At 44.3% G+C, this 19,627-nt stretch overlaps 3 protein-coding genes across 5 annotated transcripts in view; 2 read left to right on the plus strand and 1 right to left on the minus strand.

Moving 5' to 3' along the window:
* utp20 (UTP20 small subunit processome component) overlaps nt 1-4,776 on the plus strand; it is a 24,095-nt gene extending 19,319 nt beyond the window's left edge. Inside the window, exons 46-58 of the mRNA XM_036957546.1 lie at nt 327-458; nt 656-766; nt 911-990; nt 1,088-1,157; nt 1,385-1,567; nt 1,721-1,852; nt 1,973-2,105; nt 2,419-2,624; nt 2,877-2,948; nt 3,063-3,350; nt 3,470-3,596; nt 3,894-4,039; nt 4,445-4,776. Coding sequence (XP_036813441.1) covers nt 327-458; nt 656-766; nt 911-990; nt 1,088-1,157; nt 1,385-1,567; nt 1,721-1,852; nt 1,973-2,105; nt 2,419-2,624; nt 2,877-2,948; nt 3,063-3,350; nt 3,470-3,596; nt 3,894-4,039; nt 4,445-4,597 — 1,833 coding nt within the window. The 3' untranslated portion in view covers nt 4,598-4,776. The remainder of the gene's footprint in view (nt 1-326; nt 459-655; nt 767-910; nt 991-1,087; nt 1,158-1,384; nt 1,568-1,720; nt 1,853-1,972; nt 2,106-2,418; nt 2,625-2,876; nt 2,949-3,062; nt 3,351-3,469; nt 3,597-3,893; nt 4,040-4,444) is intronic.
* A 38-nt stretch (nt 4,777-4,814) lies between these two features.
* LOC110500187 (ADP-ribosylation factor-like protein 1) lies at nt 4,815-9,752 on the minus strand. Its single transcript, XM_021577395.2, has 6 exons — nt 9,598-9,752; nt 7,074-7,211; nt 6,775-6,856; nt 6,152-6,263; nt 5,807-5,985; nt 4,815-5,613 (listed from the first exon to the last, which is right to left on the minus strand). Exons 1-6 carry the CDS (start codon nt 9,599-9,601, stop codon nt 5,583-5,585), a joined length of 546 nt encoding a protein of 181 aa, XP_021433070.1. The 5' UTR covers nt 9,602-9,752; the 3' UTR covers nt 4,815-5,582.
* On the plus strand, nt 8,553-19,327 carry LOC110500185 (DENN domain-containing protein 11). Of its 3 annotated transcripts, XM_021577393.2 has the most exons (10): nt 9,857-10,144; nt 10,250-10,674; nt 13,025-13,124; nt 13,526-13,684; nt 15,566-15,722; nt 15,859-15,997; nt 16,226-16,357; nt 16,602-16,752; nt 16,859-16,927; nt 17,116-19,327. In XM_021577393.2, exons 2-10 carry the CDS (start codon nt 10,284-10,286, stop codon nt 17,309-17,311), a joined length of 1,494 nt encoding a protein of 497 aa, XP_021433068.1. In that variant the 5' UTR covers nt 9,857-10,144; nt 10,250-10,283; the 3' UTR covers nt 17,312-19,327. The 3 variants fall into 3 exon arrangements, with proteins under 3 accessions (XP_036813443.1, XP_021433068.1, XP_036813442.1); XM_036957548.1 differs by lacking the exon at nt 9,857-10,144 and adding an exon at nt 8,553-9,003 and having other exon boundaries at nt 16,859-19,327; XM_036957547.1 differs by having other exon boundaries at nt 16,859-19,327.
* The last annotated feature ends 300 nt before the right edge of the window (nt 19,328-19,627 follow it).

A 19,627-nucleotide genomic window follows, 5' to 3' on the forward strand; every position in this document is an offset into this window, starting at 1 on the left:
CATGCTTTATTGCTTAATAAGGCACCTCGGGGGTTTGTGATATATGGCCAATATTCCACGGCTAAGTATATGGTATATTGGCCATATACCACACCCTTCAGGTGTTTAGACTTGTTTACTGTTCTAATTATGTTGGTAACCAGTTTATAATAGCAATAAGGCACCCGGGCACCCCACCCCCCGAGGTGCCTTATTGCTTAAATATAATATAAACAGTACATTCATTCCGCAATGCAAAAACATGCCATATTGTATGTTTTAATGATTTGAAATAACAGAAATGTGGCTATATCAAATCATTGAATGATCCTTCTTTTCGCCGTCAGTCCATCACCATCCTAGTAAAGAACACGAAGACACACAAGATAACTGAGACGCAGCTGCAAGTGTTGCTGGGATACGCTGAGGAGGACATCTATGACCAGTCACGTCAGGCGACAGCCTTCGGCCTGCTAAAGGTAGCTAACGCCCTCCCTCTCCACCTGTCCAAATCTAGGAGAGAGAGGGAGTTGGGAGACCATACTTTATTGCTACAGCTAATACATTAGACCCCAACATTTTTTAGACCTTTATTTAACCAGACATATAGACGTATTTGCATTCAAAGTGTTTAATGAAATGCTTAATCTGTCCTCCTCTGCATCTCCCCCTACAGGCCATCCTGTCCAGGAAGCTGGTAGTGCCAGAGATGGAGGAGCTGATGAAGAAAGTGGCCAAGCTGTCTGTTACCGGGCAGAACGGCATGATCAGGGTCCAGTGCAGACATGTACGGTTTTGTTTCTTTTTATATTCATTTTTAAACCTGTATTTTATTTTTGAAGGTGCCTTGTTAAAACAGAGGTCTAACTGTGCTTAATTAAGGCAACACATTTTTTGATTCTTATTTTTTTCCTGTTATTTTCACCTGTAGATTTACCAGAAGTATATCCTGGATTATCCTCTGGGGAAGAAACTGAGATCACACCTGGACTTCATCGTGGCCCAGCTCAGGTAGGATATATTTGTGTTTAAAGGGATTCGTTGTTTTAGATGTAAGTCGTTTGTTTGTGACTTTTGATACTAAAATCTCTCTCTCTCTCTGTGTTAGTTATGAGTTTGACACAGGAAGAGAGGCTGCTCTGGAGTTGATGGCCTATATCTTCCAAACCTTCCCTCAGGTATCCACAACAATCCTCCTGACAAACACATCCCATAATTACTGGAGTTCGACTCGCAGTAACTCTGGTCGCTTTCTATACCCACTGCTCCTGGTCGAAGTTGGCTATAGAAACAGATCCCACATACTAACCATTTAGAGGGAATAAACTCAAAACTGACCTTAGATCAGTTTTTTTGGGACAACCTAATTCTAATCCTGTGTGTAACTGATTTGTCTCTGTCCTAGAACCTGCTGCTGCAGCACAGTGGGTTGTTCTTCGTCCCTCTGGCACTGGCCATGGTGAACGATGACTCGGCTCGCTGTAAGAAGATGGCCGCTGTTGCCATCAAATCACTGCTGAGTCAACTGGACCAGCAACACCAGAACACCCTGTTCACCCTGGTCAACACTTGGCTGTCTGGAGACAAGGTACGGACACACACACACATTAGTCTTGTCTTTCTCTACGGGTCTAATAAAGCAATGTAAAGGTCTGATCAAGTGCAAATAAAGGAAATCCACCTTAGACTATTGAGATGCACCCCATGTCCTCCTGCTGTAACCTCTGACCCCTACCCCCAGGTGTCTCTGCGTCGTCTGGGGGCCCAGGTGTGCGGGCTGTTTGTGGAGGTAGAGGGGGTTCAGTTTGGCCGCCGTTTAGATGCCCTGCTGCCCCTCATCGAGAAAGAGATCCACCCCAACAACTTTGAAGACGTGAGTCGAACATTAACTATTTTGCATAAACTTTCAAAAGCATTGCCTAAGCATTTGTATTTTATTGACTATTTTCTATAACCTGTGCTAACAGCTGCTCTATATCTGTGTGTCTGTCAGATTGAGGAGGAGCAGGATGAGAAGGCAGCAGACAGGCTGCTGTTCAGTTACCTCACCCTGGTCACCAAACTCACCAAGGACTGTAGCCTACTGGAGCTCAGCAAGCCTCAAGACACTCTCACTAACATCCTGGGTAAGACACAACTACCTCTAGCCTGGGCCCACATCTGTTTGTGCGGTCTTGCCATTTCCTATGGTTGTAGATCAAACATCAGGCATCTATCAGATGTGCCCTGTCTGAAAATCACCTCAGGCATCTCCGTTGTCAGTGGTATGTTAAGCAGTGTGATTAAACCCATGTGCCTACACGTTTTCACCTGAAATGTCTCTCTTGTTCTATGGGTTGATGATAAAGTCTAGAACTTATAGATCATTGAATGTAATATTTTACCCTCTAAACTGCTGACTTTCCCTTTGTGTAACGGAGCAATGCGTCCCTCCACCAGGTCATGTTGAGACCCACCTGCGTTACCCTCACTGTTGGGTGTGGTTGACTGCCTCTCAACTGTTTGGTCAGCTGTTTGCTGCCCACCGGCCAGACCAGCTGGTTGCCCACTGGAGAGAGGAGACCACAGAGAAGGGCAGTGCCAAAAACACCACCACACCGGAACCTGTGGCGACCACGTTCCTTACAACCAACCTAGACAAGAAGGTGAGACGGGTCTGAACATCACTTAACCAAAGATACAGACCGATGTCTTGACCTGCTTAGAGTGACCAAGGTCAAACGCGTCATCCAGATGGGCTTCTCAGTGAATGAGGCGGAACAGCTTTTTGGGGGTTTGAATAACAATGAGATAATTTAATGCATTGTATTGTAAACAAGGGTGTGACTCAAGTGATGTTTAGCCATACTGATTTATGTGTCTTTTACCTGGCTTTCCCCTCTCCTTCCCTCCACCAGATGAGAGAGTTGGTCCTGTCATTCTGTCACCAGCTCCAGTCGAAGTACCTGGACACGTCAACAGGAGAACAGGTAAGGACGACGATATTACACTGATGTTGCAAACAGACTATTTAAGTCGGAGGTGTCACCCGTCGGGCAGTAGTTCGACTGACAGGTTGGATGGTCTCGTCTGCCGTTCCCCAGGTGATCAAGAACCTGCTGTTCGTCGCCAAGGTGATCTACCTGATCTCACCCGAGTCTGAAATCCCACCTGCCCGGGAAGTAGAGGAGGGGGGGGAGGAAGAAGAGATGGAGAACGGAGGAGAGCTGGAGAACGATGGAGAGAAAGGTGATGAAGAAAAGGAGGAAGAGAAGCAGGAGGAAGAGGAGGATGAGAAGGATGATCGTCCTCCATCCTTACTGTGGATGATGAAGAAGCTGTCTCTAATGGCTAAGAGGGAAGCTGCAGACACGCCCAAGATACCCCTCAAGGTACACACAAACACCCCAATACATGGTCCTTTTATGTTTTCCCCAACACCACTGCTTATTTACAGATGGTGACTTGATGAATATCTGCATTGTTATTTGTCCTTTCTCTCCCCCCATAGAGAACATGTGTGTTTAAGTTCCTGGGGGCCATAGCTGTGGACCTGGGTAAAGACAGGCTGGGTCCTTACCTCACCACCATCATCGCCCCTCTCTACAGAGAACTGGACAGCACCTATGCAGACCAAGGTAGCATACTGTAATACTGTCCTCATCATTTAATAACAGCTACGAGGATCAAGCTAACACAACACTGTCTGTCATCTTTCACCACTCCGCTCTCTCTGGCCTTTCAGTTCTCTCCCTGTTCTGTGTGCTTATTGTCTGACTGTGCTCATTGTGGTTGCCTTGTTGTCTGACTGCTCGCTCTTGTTATTCTGTGTCAACTCAACTCTGTAGTTCTCTTCCGACTGATCCCGCTGTAGGTGTTGGTCACAGAGATGCATCAAATTAGTGCTCTATTTAATTAGACGTTTTACTCCCCAGACCCCACCCTGAAAAACCTGTCCCAGGAGCTAATAGAGCTGTTGAAAAAGCAGGTGGGGCTACAGACCTTCTCCCTGGCCTTCTCAGCCGTTCAGAAGGATGCCTCACAGAGGAGGGCCAACCGCAAGAAACACAAGGCTATGCAGGTGTGTACTTTATGGCAGGGGATCTCAAACTTTGTGCTCGGGGACACTTTTTTTTTACAGAAAATTCATCAAAGAATAATCGGAACACAACTCGAGTGAGATGACAAATAGCATGCATTCAGACTGTTTAGCAGTGCTCGTTACCTGCAATTCTACAGATTTTGTCATGTGACTTTTAATACAAAAGGTATTGTTGAAAAATATAACTGGTGGATACCAATATCCCTGTTACCCACAGTTAAGAACAAATGGTAGATTGACTTTTTTTACACCCCGAACTTATTCCTCAGATCCTTGCCTAAAATGTATTTCATCTGTTAATATTCACTTACATATTGAGCTAGTGATACCGTTCATCATAATGTTGGATACCACGCATCTCACCCTTTAACTCTTCTCTCTCAGGCGGTGGCTAACCCTGACATCGCAGCCAGGAAGAAGCTGAAGAAACACAAGAACAAGATCGAGGCCAAGAAGAGGAAGATTGAGTTCCTGCGGCCTGGCTACAAAGCCAAGAGACAGAGGAACTCACTCAAGGACTTGGCGATGGTGAAATGATGTTATCCATTATATAGCAAGGATGGATGAGAAGACCAGGCAACCGTGTCCTGCTTAATGCAGGAGCTGACAGTCGCAAGCCACCTCTGTATGAATTCTCAGTCAAGGATTTGATATGTTTGTGCATTTAATGTAACTTTTTTTAAATTAAAAATAAGTGCTACTTTCTTTGAACAGTAGTCCTGTGGGATGAAAGTAATTTGACGACAAAGGTTGATATCATCAGTTTTTACTGTGGGTTGTCTTCACTGTACAAGCTCCTATAAATATGCAATAAAAGTTGTAGCATACAAATTAAGCGGTTAGTGGCATTTACACAATCTGATTATTAAAGTTTGAGCATTCCAAATGAAAAGGCCTAACAACCTCAAACTTTAAATTACACGCCCAACAGAAGTTTTAGAAAAAGACATGATTCAGCATGAGTAGTACAATACAAAAAAACAGCACCAGCTGCAGTAACGTCGCTCAGGTCCTCTTCCTTGAAGGGGCCAGTCAGTTCTTTACCACTGAGAATTGAGCCTGAGCCAACACCTTGGGTCTTTACAGATCAGAAGGAGCTGCAAGGGTTCACCAAAAATGGCAGAAGCTCCTCATTGTTTAATTACGTGTGAAGCCATCACCACATTATCTGGTTCCCTTCAGATCTGCAAACACCAGGGCTATGGGCTGGGGTGATAACATTATTTTGGGACCAGGTAGTATACTATATTGCAGCCTCTCTATCCCAGACTGGAAGGCATGGTGAAGGCTTCAGGGCTGTTTTCAGCAGGGCACAACATTGTGGAACCTTCATATAGAAATGTGTTGTGTAGAGTAAGGAATCACATCAGCTCTATTCATGACATTTCTATCTACAACGTTTGCGTACTGAACGTGCCCCTGGAAGGAGTGCAGTCACTGGTCCTCCTGAGCGGTCCAATCAGGAAATATTTTATACAGGAGGTCCGGAGTATTTACAGAGAACAAGAGGTGTGGGCTGTCTTTACTGCCTGTTCTTCAGGGCTTCTACCAGCCTATGGGGGGAGAGAGCAAACATTGTTGAATAATATGACATGGTGTTGCGCAATGTCAACTGTGGGTTTATTGAGGGGGAGGGGGGGTGACACAAGGACAGGACACCTTTATTCTACTATAATGAAATAATTATTGGAAGAAAAAAAAAGCTTTGCTACATGACTATAATGTCAACCAAAAGCAAACCCTCACCACTCCATGGCCTCGTCCAGGCCTGTGCCCTTGGTGGCGGAGGTCTTGAAGATCTGCCACTTCCGGTCTTTGAGGGCGGGGAGGCCCAGGGAGTTGGCCACCTCAGCCGGGGTCATGGCCTGCTCCATGTCCTGCTTGTTAGCAAACACCACCAGGATGGCTTTCTTCAACTCCTCTTCCTGAAGAGACAAACAGGGAGAGAGAGTCAGTCATATGGAGAAAATACATTGATCATTACAACTTGCCCTCCAGAGCACCTCAAAAAAATTGTCATACCTGCCTCATACTCAATGACACCTGCACTCTTATCAATGCAATTAATGCAGGCCTATCCACATGACCTACCTCCAGCATGGCGACAAGCTCAGACTTAGAGATGCCCATCCTGTCTCTATCACTGCTGTCCACCACGTAGATGACAGCATCCGTGTTGGAGTAGTAACAACGCCAGTATGGCCTTGGAGAGAAATACAAGGGTTTGAAGGAGAGAGACAAAGGTTAGAGGGAGAGCGAAGAGCAGAAGCAAGTAGGCCAAACCCTCTAAATTGTAAAGAGGTATGGCACAATAATGTATGGAAAGTTGTGCTCTCTTGAGGAAGCTTCGGTCTACCTTTTAAAGTTCCAACAATGTCTGTTGTATACACCACTACTACTCTCTGTTGTGATCTACGCAGTCACTTTAATAACTACCTACATGTACATACTAACTCAACTAACCGGTGCCCCCGCGCACATTGACTCTGCATTGGTACCCCCCCTGTATATAGTCTCACTATTGTTATTTTACTGCGGCTCTTTAATTACTTGTTACTTTTAATCTCTTATTCGTATATATATATAATTTTTTTTAAACTGTATTGTTGGTTAGGGGCTCGTAAGTAAGCATTTCACTGTAAGGTCTACCTGTTGTATTCGGTGTATGTGACTAATACAATTTGATAAACAGGAAACACTTGTGATATAATTACCTAATACTCGTCTGTCCACCAAGATCCCACACCTGGAACTTCAGGTTTTTGTACGTCACCGTCTCCACATTGAAGCCGATTGCTGTACAACACAATCAGCACAATGGCAGAGATTTAAAAACCTTGAGCACACATGAACAAAGTAAGGAATGCACTTTAACCATCTCTCTTTGACATTGACGAAGACCAACTCAACTCATTGGGGAGCACACTAACATTAATTGATTTTCCATGCATGCACCTGGGCAACAGATATTGCGTGAGCAGCGTTTCAAAGTAGAAAGAAAAGAGTAACGTACTTGGAATGGTGGTGACCACCTCTCCGACCTGCAGGCGGTACAGGATGGTCGTTTTACCAGCTCCGTCCAACCCCAGGATCAGGATCCTCATCTCTCTGGTGCCAAACAGGCCAGAGAAGAGACTGGAAAACCACCCACCTACAGACCATGGACATGAGATGAGTTAGACCATCAGTGGTAGTACAGAGTTAGACCATCAGTGGTAGTACAGACATTAACTACCATTAGCGCCTATCGATGAAGGTATCTTCTTCCCGGCTGACTTTTGACAAGAGCCCTGACGCTTGCTCGAAGTGTTAACATGAGGTACGGTAAAGTCAGGCATCTTTCTGGCCGTGTGGGAACACTAACACTACATTGCCACGTTACAGCGCTTGTTTACAGAAGACAGACATAAGACAGAGGTGACCACCTGTGCCAATTATCAATCTAGCGCTCCGAAAACCTGAGTGTAAGCGTAACTGGGGTGGAAGTGGAGTTCGTCAACTCCAGACACACACAGTAAGTGTATCGTTATTTAAAATATTATTTCTCACTGATATGAAAGATATGTTAAGAAAGCGATGATTGAGGTTTCTAACACTGTGTCGGCATTGTAGATCACACGGCCAGTCGTGGGCTAAGCGAACGCGCTAAAAACCATATGGAGAGAAGGGTATTCCAGAGTGCTATCGACGGGACTGTGCCGAACAGTTGAGATAATGACGTCTTTGACGCTCCCCCAGTTTCCAGAAGGCATGCAGGTGGCAGGACGTACAGTACCAGTCAAAAGTTTGGACACAACTACTCATTCAAGGGTTTTTCCTTATTTAAAAAAAAAACTATTTCCTACATTGTAGAATAATGGTGAAGACATCAAAACCACAAAATAATACATATGGAATCACGTAGTAAACAAACAAAAAAGTTAAACAAATGAACATATTTTGTATTTGAGATTCTACAAAGTAGCCACCCTTTGCCTTGATGACAGTATTCACACTTCGCATTCTCTCAACCAGCTTCATGAGGTAGTCAGCGGAAGGAAGCGTGTGTGATGCGTCTTGGGGCTCAACCTGTGCTTTTGCTCAAAGAAGTGATCAGTGGGGTAGCGTTGAGTGTAGAGGTGGACCAAATGAAAAATAATATCCTGGTGTTTGAGACTGCGGCCGTTTGGTGAGACGTAGACCCAGAGGCAAAGGTGAGACTAAGAATACCCCGCCTGTCTTGTTGAGCTTTGACACAGAATTTATACCTGATAAAGTCAGGTTTGCTATTCTGTGAGGGCCTATGTTCTGAACCCACTACGGTGCTTCAGGTGCCAAGGATTCAGACATGTTGCAGCAGTGAGTATAAGGGAGATCCCATGATGTGAGAGAAGTGCCGGAGGGCATAATCTGAGGGAGTGTACATCTGGGATAGAGAAAGCACTGCGTGTCAACTGTGGGAGCGCCCATGCAGCTGTGGATCCCATTAGCCCTGTGAGAGACGGGTTGAGATTGGCAGTGGGGCAGAACGTTTCCTATGCTGAGGCAGTGAAGGGAGTAGATGATAGCCCTAGAGTGAGCGATTTGACTGGGAAGCTAGAAGAGAGAACCAGAGAGAGAATGGGTTTTAGTAAATTAGGATTTATTGTGTTTATAGACTTGGTAGTTGCAGATTTTAGTGTAGAACCTCTGAAGGAAGTTGAGGGAAGGGGCTGATGTCAGATCGTTTAGGGCCAATGTAGTTGGATGGTGTGGTGGGAATAGTGTGTAGTTGCAGGGTTAGATGGTGGTGCAATTTAAGATTTCCCCCTTCATCTTTTTTGGGGGAGTGCAATCCGGCTCCGCGTCGGGTTCTGCCGGAAATTCACACAAAACAATAAGGTTTTCCAGAGCTAGTGCTAACGTGAGTACTGCTACTGTAGCGATTGAGGAGAACAGTTGAACCAGGGCCAGAACCAGCAGGGGTAAGCACAATAAATAATGACTATATTAGCTAGCTAGTATCTTTGGCTCTTTCCTGTTCTGTATGTGCTATAAAAGGTCCAGACTCATTGGTAGACGATGTCACCATACAGGGAGGCTACACATGGTTACAATGACATACATGCCGTGTCACATTCTGCATTTTACCATTAAAAAGCTAGTCGAATAGATAACTACTGATTAACGTTAGTCAACTAATTATTGTGCTATTTGACGCTGTAACGTTAGCTGGGCTACAAGTACTCAGCATGTTAGCACAGGAAGTTAGCAGTACAGCTAACGTTAGCTAGCTAGACTGTCAGTATTTACGAATCACGACTACAATTAATGACTCGGACACCTTAGAGGGATTTAATAGCTTTATCAATTTAATAACAGAGTAGCTGTACGCGAGACGACAATTATTAATACGTGTATGTTTGTTAGCTATCTATTTATGTTACTTAGCAAGTGGCCCCGTGTCATGGTACGTAGCAAGAGCTGGCATAATAGCCTGCATTTCTACATGAAACACAACCTTGCGAATTCCCATTATAGTTCTCAAAGAGATTCAAAATATATTTTTAAAAACGTACCCATTCTGAAGACACTGGATCAACGGCGTTGTAGATCTCGACACGGCACCGCTTCCGTAGCTGTTGGAATTCAGTGACGTGTCGCAGGAACATGTCATTAATGGGTAATCCGGTTTCATTGTCCGTACGTTCAACGTCAGACAAATATTTTGAAACGCTAAATAGTTCAAACACAATTGCATGAAACGAGAAATATTATATGTTTTATAGAAAATTGTTCCCTTAGTATTTAGTTGTGAGTTCCTATATAATAATACTATATTGGATGTGCGTTGATTCGGAACTAGAGACTGACAATGAGCTATATTCAAGAAGCCAACGTTTCAAATAGTTTTTTTCTGTAGAAAGAGCTGCAAATAAGCACGTAAAATACTGTGGAATTTTGAACGCACTCCAAAAGAACGGAAGAATAATTTATGTACACTCGTATTATACCTAAATGGATGTACATCATTGGATGATGCCCCTATGCAAAAGGACCAGGCTATGATACACAAATTAGATAGCTTGTGTTTCAACGGAATCAATCAATTTAACATTTGCAATTGTGAGTATGGATTTATTTCAACCGACGCTTAGCTAATGCATTACGAATGGGCTCTCCGCTCCGTGTCTGTACACGATTCTGTTCTCCTGATTCCCTTCGTTACAGACTCAAGTCCGGGGTCGTCGATAGCTGAGCCGCAATGGTGGAGAAGTCCGACCGGGCACCGCTACTGGACTGGGAGGAGGTTCCTCCGGCGGAGAAGCCTGTTCCCACACCAGTACAGGAGAAGGACGTCAAGGGGCCGAGCCCCGCCAATAGTCGGGCGTCGGGATGCACTGCGCCGGGGATAGGGTGGAGCACCAGTCCGGGGGGTCCTGAGTTTTTAACATCAGCAGTCTCTAGCATAGACACATCTCTCTCATCCAGGAGCACGATCCCCACCCCTGCGGAATGGGATGCTCAGTGTCCCGACAAGGATGACCATACCCCGGCCTCAGGACAAGGAGAGGTGCCGCACGACATCATGGTGAAATGGGAAGAAAAGGATCCGATCGTGGCCGTGTTTGTGGTTACATTTGATACAAGATCAGGTGAGTCGAGTCGAGGACCTCGGATCTTTTTTTCGTGCTGTGCTGCTGCCTAGAGAAGCAGCTGCATGGTCACACCCATCTATAGGCCTATAGCATCCATGCATATAATAATTATTTTATTGTTCATTATAGGCCTACTGGTTATTATTTGCAGAAATTGCATCAGAGAGCTTGGGATGGATTCACTTGAACTAGGCCAGATAATTGATGTCCCCAACCATTGGGGACCACTGGTCATATGTGGTATTCACCTACGCCTTGAGGATGCTCTTCAACACAAAGCTCTATATTCTTACTCAGGAACCCCAAAGTCACAGGGGATGTGTGAATTCTCTATGACCACACCCTAAAGGCAACCCCTGTCACTCAACTCGGAATATCAGAGAGGTATAAGCCATAGCAGGCTAGATACAGTGGGGCAAAAAATGATTTAGTCAGCCACCAATTGTGCAAGTTCTCCCACTTAAAAATATGAGAGAGGCCTGTAATTTTCATCATAGGTACACTTCAACTATGACAGACAAAATGAGAAGAAAAAAATCCAGAAAATCACACTGTAGGATTTTTAATGAATTTATTTGCAAATTATGGTGGAAAATAAGTATTTGGTCAATAACAAAAGTTTATCTCAATACTTTGTTATATACCCTTTGTTGGCAATGACAGAGGTCAAACATTTTCTATAAGTCTTCACAAGGTTTTCACACACTGTTGCTGGTGTTTTGGCCCATTCCTCCATGCAGATCTCCTCTAGAGCAATGATGTTTTGGGGCTGTTGCTGGGCAACAAATATTTTCTATGGGGTTGAGATCTGGAGACTGGCTAGGCCACTCCAGGACCTTGATATGCTTCTTACGAAGCCACTCCTTCGTTGCCCGGGTGGTGTGTTTGGGATCATTGTCATGCTGAAAGACCCAGCCACGTTTCATCTTCAATGCCCTTGCTGATGGAAGGAGGTTTTCACTCAAAATCTCACGATTCATGGCCCCATTCATTCTTTCCTTTACACGGATCAGTCGTCCTGGTCCCTTTGCAGAAAAACAGCCCCAAAGCATGATGCTTCCACCCCCATGCTTCACAGTAGGTGTGGTGTTCTTTGGATGCAACTCAGCATTCTTTGTCCTCCAAACACGACGAGTTGAGTTTTTACCAAAAAGTTATATTTTGGTTTCATCTGACCATATGACATTCTCCCAATCTTCTTCTGGATCATCCAAATGCTCTCTAGCAAACTTCAGACGGGCCTGGACATGTACTGGCTTAAGCAGGGGGACACATCTGGCACTGCAGGATTTGAGTCCCTGGTGGCGTAGTGTGTTACTGATGGTAGGCTTTGTCACTTTGGTCCCAGCTCTCTGCAGGTCATTCACTAGGTGGTGTGTGTGTGGTTCTGGGATTTTTGCTCACCGTTCTTGTGATCATTTTGACCCCACTGGGTGAGATCTTGCGTGGAGCCCCAGATCGAGGGAGATTATCAGTGGTCTTGTATGTCTTCCATTTCCATTGCTCCCACAGTTGATTTCTTCAAACCAAGCTGCTTACCTATTGCAGATTCAGTCTTCCCAGCCTGTTGCAGGTCTACAATTTTGTTTCTGGTGTCCTTTGACAGCTTTTTGGTCTTGGCCATAGTGGAGTTTGGAGTGTGACTGAGGTTGTGGACAGCTGTCTTTTATACTGATAACAAGTTCAAACAGGTGCGATTAATACAGGTAACGAGTGGAGGACAGAGGAGCCTCTTAAAGAAGAAGTTACAGGTCTGTGAGAGCCAGAAATCTTGCTTGTTTGTAGGTGACCAAATACTTATTTTCCACCATAATTTGCAAATAAATTAATAAAAAATCCTACAATGTGATTTTCTGGATTTTTTTTCTCACTTTGTCTGTCATAGTTGAAGTGTACCTATGATGAAAATTACAGTCCTCTCTCATCTTTTTAAGTGGGAGAACTTGCACAATTGGTGGCTGACTAAATACTTTTTTGCCCCACTGTATATACATCTATTAGTAATGTCTGCCCACCGGCTTTACAACCAATGAGTTGTTATGTATGTAGTCTTGAGACTGTCTGGGACTACACATTCTTAATGAGTGAGTAGGAGAGAGAGGGAGTCAGCCGGTGGATTTCACTGCAGATTGAATTACTTTAATCTGTGAGGGCATTGACTTCATTTGGTAATGATGGCCTATTCCAAATAGTTTGAGGCCTATGGTTGGTTGGTTGATCTACATGCAGATTTGCACATTTGTGAAAACTTTCACATTTTAGGACAGTTGTGGTAACCATACCTACAGTATTGCCTAATTTCACTCCCGTTTATGTGTGTGTGTGTGTGTGTGTGTTTACTGTTTAGGTAACATGTTAGAGTGGTGTCTGCCAGGGGACATGAACCTGGAGGGAGTAGAGTTCAAGGCTATGGCCAGCGGCTCCCACAGAGTCTCCAGCGACTTCATGTAAGTACACCGGGCTGCATCTCAATCATATAAACTTGAATCGTTTATTTTTTTAAACCCATCAATAGTATAAAGTGGCACCCTTTTTTTGTATCCTATCCTACATCTCAGTAGTCTAATAGGCTTCCTGTCCTCGCCTCCTTCATTTAAACTCATTTGAAATGGGGGAACGCTACCAGGCATCAGCCTTCTGCCCTGTTATTTAGTAGCAAAGCTGATGAAGGAAAGCATACAAGTGAAGGCGAGGAAGATCTTTTAGACTAAACATTTAGATGCACCCCCTGTGCCTCCTTGGCAGGACAGCAATACCTTAGAACCGCTCGTCAGCAGACACATCGGCCAACTGGCAGGGCAGTATGTTCCCTTGGCTTGACTCATGGTCCTCTCTCTGGCCTCCACAGATACTTCCGTAAGGGCGGGTACTTTGGCCTGGCGTGCTTTGCCAACATGGCGGTGGATAGTGTGGTGGAGAGGGGGGCAAGAATGAAGTCTGTGGGTATCCTGTCAACATCTTACACCCTGCTGTACCGATACATGAGCTTCCTGGAACACCAAGTCAGGTAGATCCTGTTTAAGTTATCTATCGATAATATAAATTCTCTGTTTTTTGCTCTCTGTCTTTGTCTTTCTCTCTTTTTGGTCGGAGTTTTCCCCTCACTCTCTCTTTTTTCTTGTCACTGGATCTCTCTCTCTCTTTCGTGTACTCTCTCTTTCACTCCCCCTCTGCCCTCTTTCCCCCTCTCCCAGTCTTTCTCTGGATCTCTCTTTCTGTTTCTTGTACTCTATATCCCCCATTCTCTCTTTAACTCTCTCACTTTCTGTCACTCTCTGTATCTTCTCTCATGTCTCTCTCTCTCTCTCTCTCTCTCCTCAAGTCACAGTCGTCTCCCTGGTATTTATAATTATCTCCTGCATTAAAAATGGTGTGTGAGAGGGGTGTCACACTGCAATCTGTCACATGATAACAAGATAGGCTGAGTTTGAAATTGGCACCCTATTCCCTATATAGTGCACTACTTTTGACCAGAGTCGAAAGTTGTGCTGGCACCCCCTGGTCAAAAGTATTGTACTAATAGGTAATAGGGTGTCATTTTGGACACAGACATACTGTAGTTTCCAGATAGTCCTTTCTCTTTTTTGCTATTTTTTCTCACTTCCTCTTTTTAGCCAGCCACCAGTGTAAATGCAGTTCTTATTCATCTCTTCTGTTGCATAATTATCACGTTATGGTTAAACATTGGCATTTTTGTAGCTGCTTATAGAAGTGTATGAGTTCCCTAAAAGTCTATGGGATCCAATAAAGTGGTATACCTTATTGGATCCCATAGGGGGGGGGGGGGGGGGGTCCCACGACCGAGTGTTGGAAACCCTGGTTTAGATGGTACAATGATTCTCTCCACTATACTTGCTTGTTTTGTCACAGAAACTGAAATTAAGCGAACTATTAGAATTTTAGCAACCAGAAAATGGCAGAGCGATTTCTGCACAGTGCATCTTTAATAAAAATGAATATTTTTATTTGCAGTATGTAAACTTAACATGATGAACAGGAATGACATTTACTCTCATGGGTGGCCAATAAGAGGTATCTGAAAGCCACACCCCTAATAAACCACGCCTCCTGAAAATAACCAAAGCATTATATTAAAAAAGACCCAGCTGCTAGGTCAACCCAGCATAGAGTAAAAATAACCAATTTATGGTTAAATTAACCCATATTTGGGTCGTCCCAATTTGTTGGTCTATTCATGCAACCCAACTGGCTGGGTCAAAATAACCCAACATATGTTCTGTCCACTATTTAACCAGCTCTGGCTTACCAAATAACCAACATTGGGTTGTTTTTAGCCCATCATTTTTAGTGTGAGTCGTCAATGTTATACACACAGATTGCAATTTAGATGTCAACCCTTAGTAGAGTTGAAGAGAGAATACTGACGATGTTAGCATAGCTCGAAGTAGAAGTTGCCCCTAACAACAGATCTAGGATCAGATTACCCTACTCCCAAAAATGTATCATTAGGGGGGATGGAAACAACTGTTCCTGTATCAGTGTTGAGGAGCAACTTCTACCTACTCTGTTATTATAGCGTGACAAGGAGAGACCCCACTATGGTAATCTTCCCCCAGACACATAAACAGACCCATTCCTAGACAGATACACAATGGCTTTACATTAGATAGCTACAAATGAACCCAAATCTTGGATTACCACTGGTTAATCTTGGGTTAAATGGACCATATATTGGGATTAACCCTGCAGAGGTCATATTAGAGCCCCCTGATGTGAATCCCAGTCTCATTCTTTCTTTCTGCCTGTCTTTTCCTAGTCCATCTCAGGTCCTTGCTCGAATATAATTACCTGCATGCATTCTGCTTACATTGCCTGTATTACTTTCAATTTGTGTGTGTGTGTGTGTGTGTTTCTGTTTCTGATCCAGGCTCCAGTTGAAAACCCCTGGCCAGTACTCTCCTCTGGAGGCGTTCTTTGAGGATAAGAGATCAGTGCTGCCCCCCGATGGGGAGAGTGTGGTTACTGCATGTCCTGGCAGTGCCTGGGGAGCAGCACTCAACCACTGTATGCACCCTGAGATGAAGGTGAGAGGTTGAGGTTTACTATTACGCAAATATGAAATGGTATTTCAGGTGGCGGGATTCTGTGTGTGTGTCATTGTTCTGCTAGTATTGATGGTGGTGGTGATGATGATGACAGTAGCTCTCCTCCTCCCTCCAGATCACCCACCCAGCTGGCTGCATGTCTCAGTTCATCCAGTTCTTTGGGGAGCAGATCATGGTCCTGTGGAAGTTAGCTCTGCTGAGGAGACGTATCCTCATCTTCTCTCCTCCACCTGTAGGGGTGGTCTGTTATAGAGGTGAGGGGGTGCACTAACACATGCACACGCACAGACACACACACACACACACACACCCACACACACGGACACGGATGCAAGCACAGGCACAGACATACACAGTAACTTCTCAGTTGCGTTTGTTTTCTTCATGCTCAAAAGAACACAATGCTACTCACCTATGGACTCTTAAACATACACTTTTATACACATTTTCATGAACTTTCTCTATTTCCTGTCCTCCCTTAGTGTACTGCTGCTGTTGCCTGGCCAATGTGTCCATCCCGGGGGTGGGCGTGGCCGTACCAGAGTTCCGCCCCTTCTTCTATGTCAACGTGGCAGACATTGATACCCTGGATACGGAACTGTCCTACGTAGCGTGTGAGTGTCTGGAGTCAGGGAATAGGGCATCTTCATAGTCTTTAACTTCCCCTTCCATTCATCTGCACTGATCTGAAAACTGAAGATGGGTGAAAGCAATATGGTGGAGGCATTGTAGGGTTTTGCTATCACTTCTACAACCGGTCTATTTCTTTCACATCTGTGAGAGACAGAGCGGAATACACTTCAGACTATTCCAATAAAACTGAAGGGCTTGTGTGTGTGTGTGTGTGTGTGTGCGTAGGCACCACAGAGAAGATCTTTGAGGAGAAGCGGGACCTGTACGACGTCTATGTGGATAACCAGAATGTGAGGACGACTAGAGAGAGTCTGAAGCCTTTACTGCGGCTCAGCGCTGCAGACCGAGAGAAGTACCGCAAACTCACTGAACAGAGGTACAGTACAGTCTGCAAAACAAGCTGAGGGGGAGAATGTTGTTAATGTTATCTTCTTGTAGTCGATACAGAGGTGATGATAATAATGACAACATGGTGTTTCCAGGCAGATGCTGTTATATTCTCAGGAGGAGAATGGAGACTGTGTGTCCAGTGAAGAGGACCACTTCATTCTGTCAGTATATTACACCAGGATCCAGTCTACAACTGGCGTTTATAATAAAGAAGCCTTCAAAATTATTATTATTATTACATTTTTTTTTACACTTAAGCAGTTTATTTCTATATACAAACAAAATAAAATGTCCATGAAAACATTGTTTAAAAAAATAAGTACTTGTCATTTTTTCTCTACCGTTGTAGGTTTTTCCTGGAGCAGAATAACCGTATCTTCCAGACGCTCAGTGAGGTGGCAGGGAGACCTGAGCCCATCCTAACCCAGGAGAGTGTGAGGGCCATGGGGCTAGACCCTCACGGAGACAGGCTCTTCCTGCTCCACCTGCTGGAGACATACGGCTATGACAGCCTCCTGGTCACCGAGCACCCTTGCTGCAGCTGAGGCCCGGGTGGCACACTGACTGACCTACAGGATCCTGCACACTCAAGACACACAGACTCAATGCAGACAGTCTGGACTATGAGAGGTCAGAATATGTTGGCAAGGCTGAGACAAAGGCCTGTATTCATAAAGCGTCTCAGTAGTGCTGATCTCAGATCCGTTTAGCCTTTTAGAGCTCATTGAATAAGACTTACATGGACAGGGGGGGGACCTGATCCTAGATTAGCATTCCTACTCAGATGCTTTATGAATAAGGGAGACCCTCAGGCCAAAAAAAGCAAATGAATGGAGAGAGTCACGGAACAAGAAAAGTTCTTGGTTCTTGGTACTGTCCTATGACATTCATGGGTGCTCAATCTGGACTGTTAACCATCGCCTTCCTGCCTGTCAATAAAATGTTCAGTACAGAGGAATGTCATTCACGTCTATCCCCAACCCTCTTTTTTTCTGGAGGAGTGGAGCCAACCAGAAACATCCTGGAACTCTGGAGATTCGGTGCCTGTGAGCAGAACTTACCAAGAAAGTCATGCTTACGGTTTCCTTATGTTTTCAAATGGGGAGTCAAATCTAAACTCTGTGGTAATGTCCTCAAACTGAGGGAGGATTTGTCACTTCTCTTAATAGGACATCTATTTATTTATGTTTTTGAGAGAAGAAATCACAAAATGTTGTCTTTAAATAGAAAGGGATCTGTAGAATGTGTTTTATTATAAAATGATCCCATTAAGTCACTGCTAAGCCCAAAACCACTGTGGTCAGCATTGTATAGAAATGGCCACCAACACCATCCATAATCATGATACTACAGACCTGATACTAAGGGCCCGATTCAATCCGTAGCGCTGAAGGTCCACGCTACAGTGTGATATACATTTAAAGGCCATGTTTTACACGTTCACGGAGACTGCATTCCCGGTAAACACCGGGAATATGTCAACTCATTCGGAAATGACCTTCACATTTCAGTCATGCAGCTTCCGTGATATGGACTGAATCGAGCCCTTAAGTACACAATACTAGTTCACATGTGGATTTGGTTTCCGGTGAAAGAGGGGTCAGGACTCACCAGCACACTTTCTTATGATGTCCAACATAGAAATGTAACAACTTTATATGACTTTAAAAATGTACTTGTGGTGTTTCCTCAATTCTCTGTCAAATATACAAAGAGTGAAAAATGTGAATGAGCTCGTGGCTCAATGGTTATATCCTATCCTTCAGACCAAGAGGTCGTAGGTTCAAACTTCATTTCTTATACTGTTGTGTACGTTTCAGCGACTCTCGATGTCAAACATACAAAGAGTGTGGCATAAAATGTGATGGAGATGGTGGTGCAGTGGTTCAATTACTGCCTTGTAGACCAAGAGGTTCCAGCTTCGAACCTCATCTATTCAGCCATTGTGTACGTTTCCGCAACTCTCGCTGTCAAACATACAACGGGAAGGGTAAACAATGATGATGGTGGTGGTTCAATCTCTACCTCAAAGCTTTGAGGTTGTGGGTTCAAAACAATGTCAAACATACGAAGGGAATGGTCAAAAGAAATACTGTGTTCATTTCTGTTGGGGTTTAAAACTGTTTTTTGGTTTGCGCCTCTGAAATTCTGACTGTCAGAAATACAAAGAAAAGCAGATGTACAGTAATGGACCAGTGGAGGCTGCTGAGGGGAGGACGGCTCATAATAACGACTGGAACGGAGATAATGGAATGGTATCAAACACATGGAAACAAATGTATTTGATACCATTCCATTGATTCTGCTCCAGACATTACCACGAGCGTGTCCTCCCCAGTTAAGGTTCCACCAACCTCCTGTGATGGAGACACTTTACGCCAATGATGGTAAACTGTGAATGACAAGTAGCCTAGTGGTTATGAGCGTTGGGACAGTAACCGAATGGTTGCTGTTTTGAAGCCCAGAGCTGAATAGGTGAAAAATCTGTTGATGTGCCCGTGAGCAAGGCATTTAACCCTAAATTACAAAGAATGTTGAAAGAAATGTAAACAAAATGTAAACAAAACAATTGTCTGTCTTTTTTTGTTGTGATGCTCCTTATCGATTCATCAGAACTGTTCACATCAGAAATCATGAAATTATTTACGGTGCTCCCTTCACATAGGGAAGAGCAGCAAGCCACCGAAGGTGTTGTAGTTATCAAAATGATAAAAGAGCCCCCAGCCTGAGGGGAGACGCATGTAGATCGCATCCCCCTCCTCCAGCCCTAGAGAATGCATTAGACAAGTACCGAAGATCTCCATGTGTATCGTATTGGTCATTTACCAGAACACTTTTGTCATTGTGGTAAAGATGAACGG

Source organism: Oncorhynchus mykiss, chromosome 21, assembly GCF_013265735.2.
Source record: "Oncorhynchus mykiss isolate Arlee chromosome 21, USDA_OmykA_1.1, whole genome shotgun sequence".
NCBI lineage: Eukaryota > Metazoa > Chordata > Actinopteri > Salmoniformes > Salmonidae > Oncorhynchus > Oncorhynchus mykiss.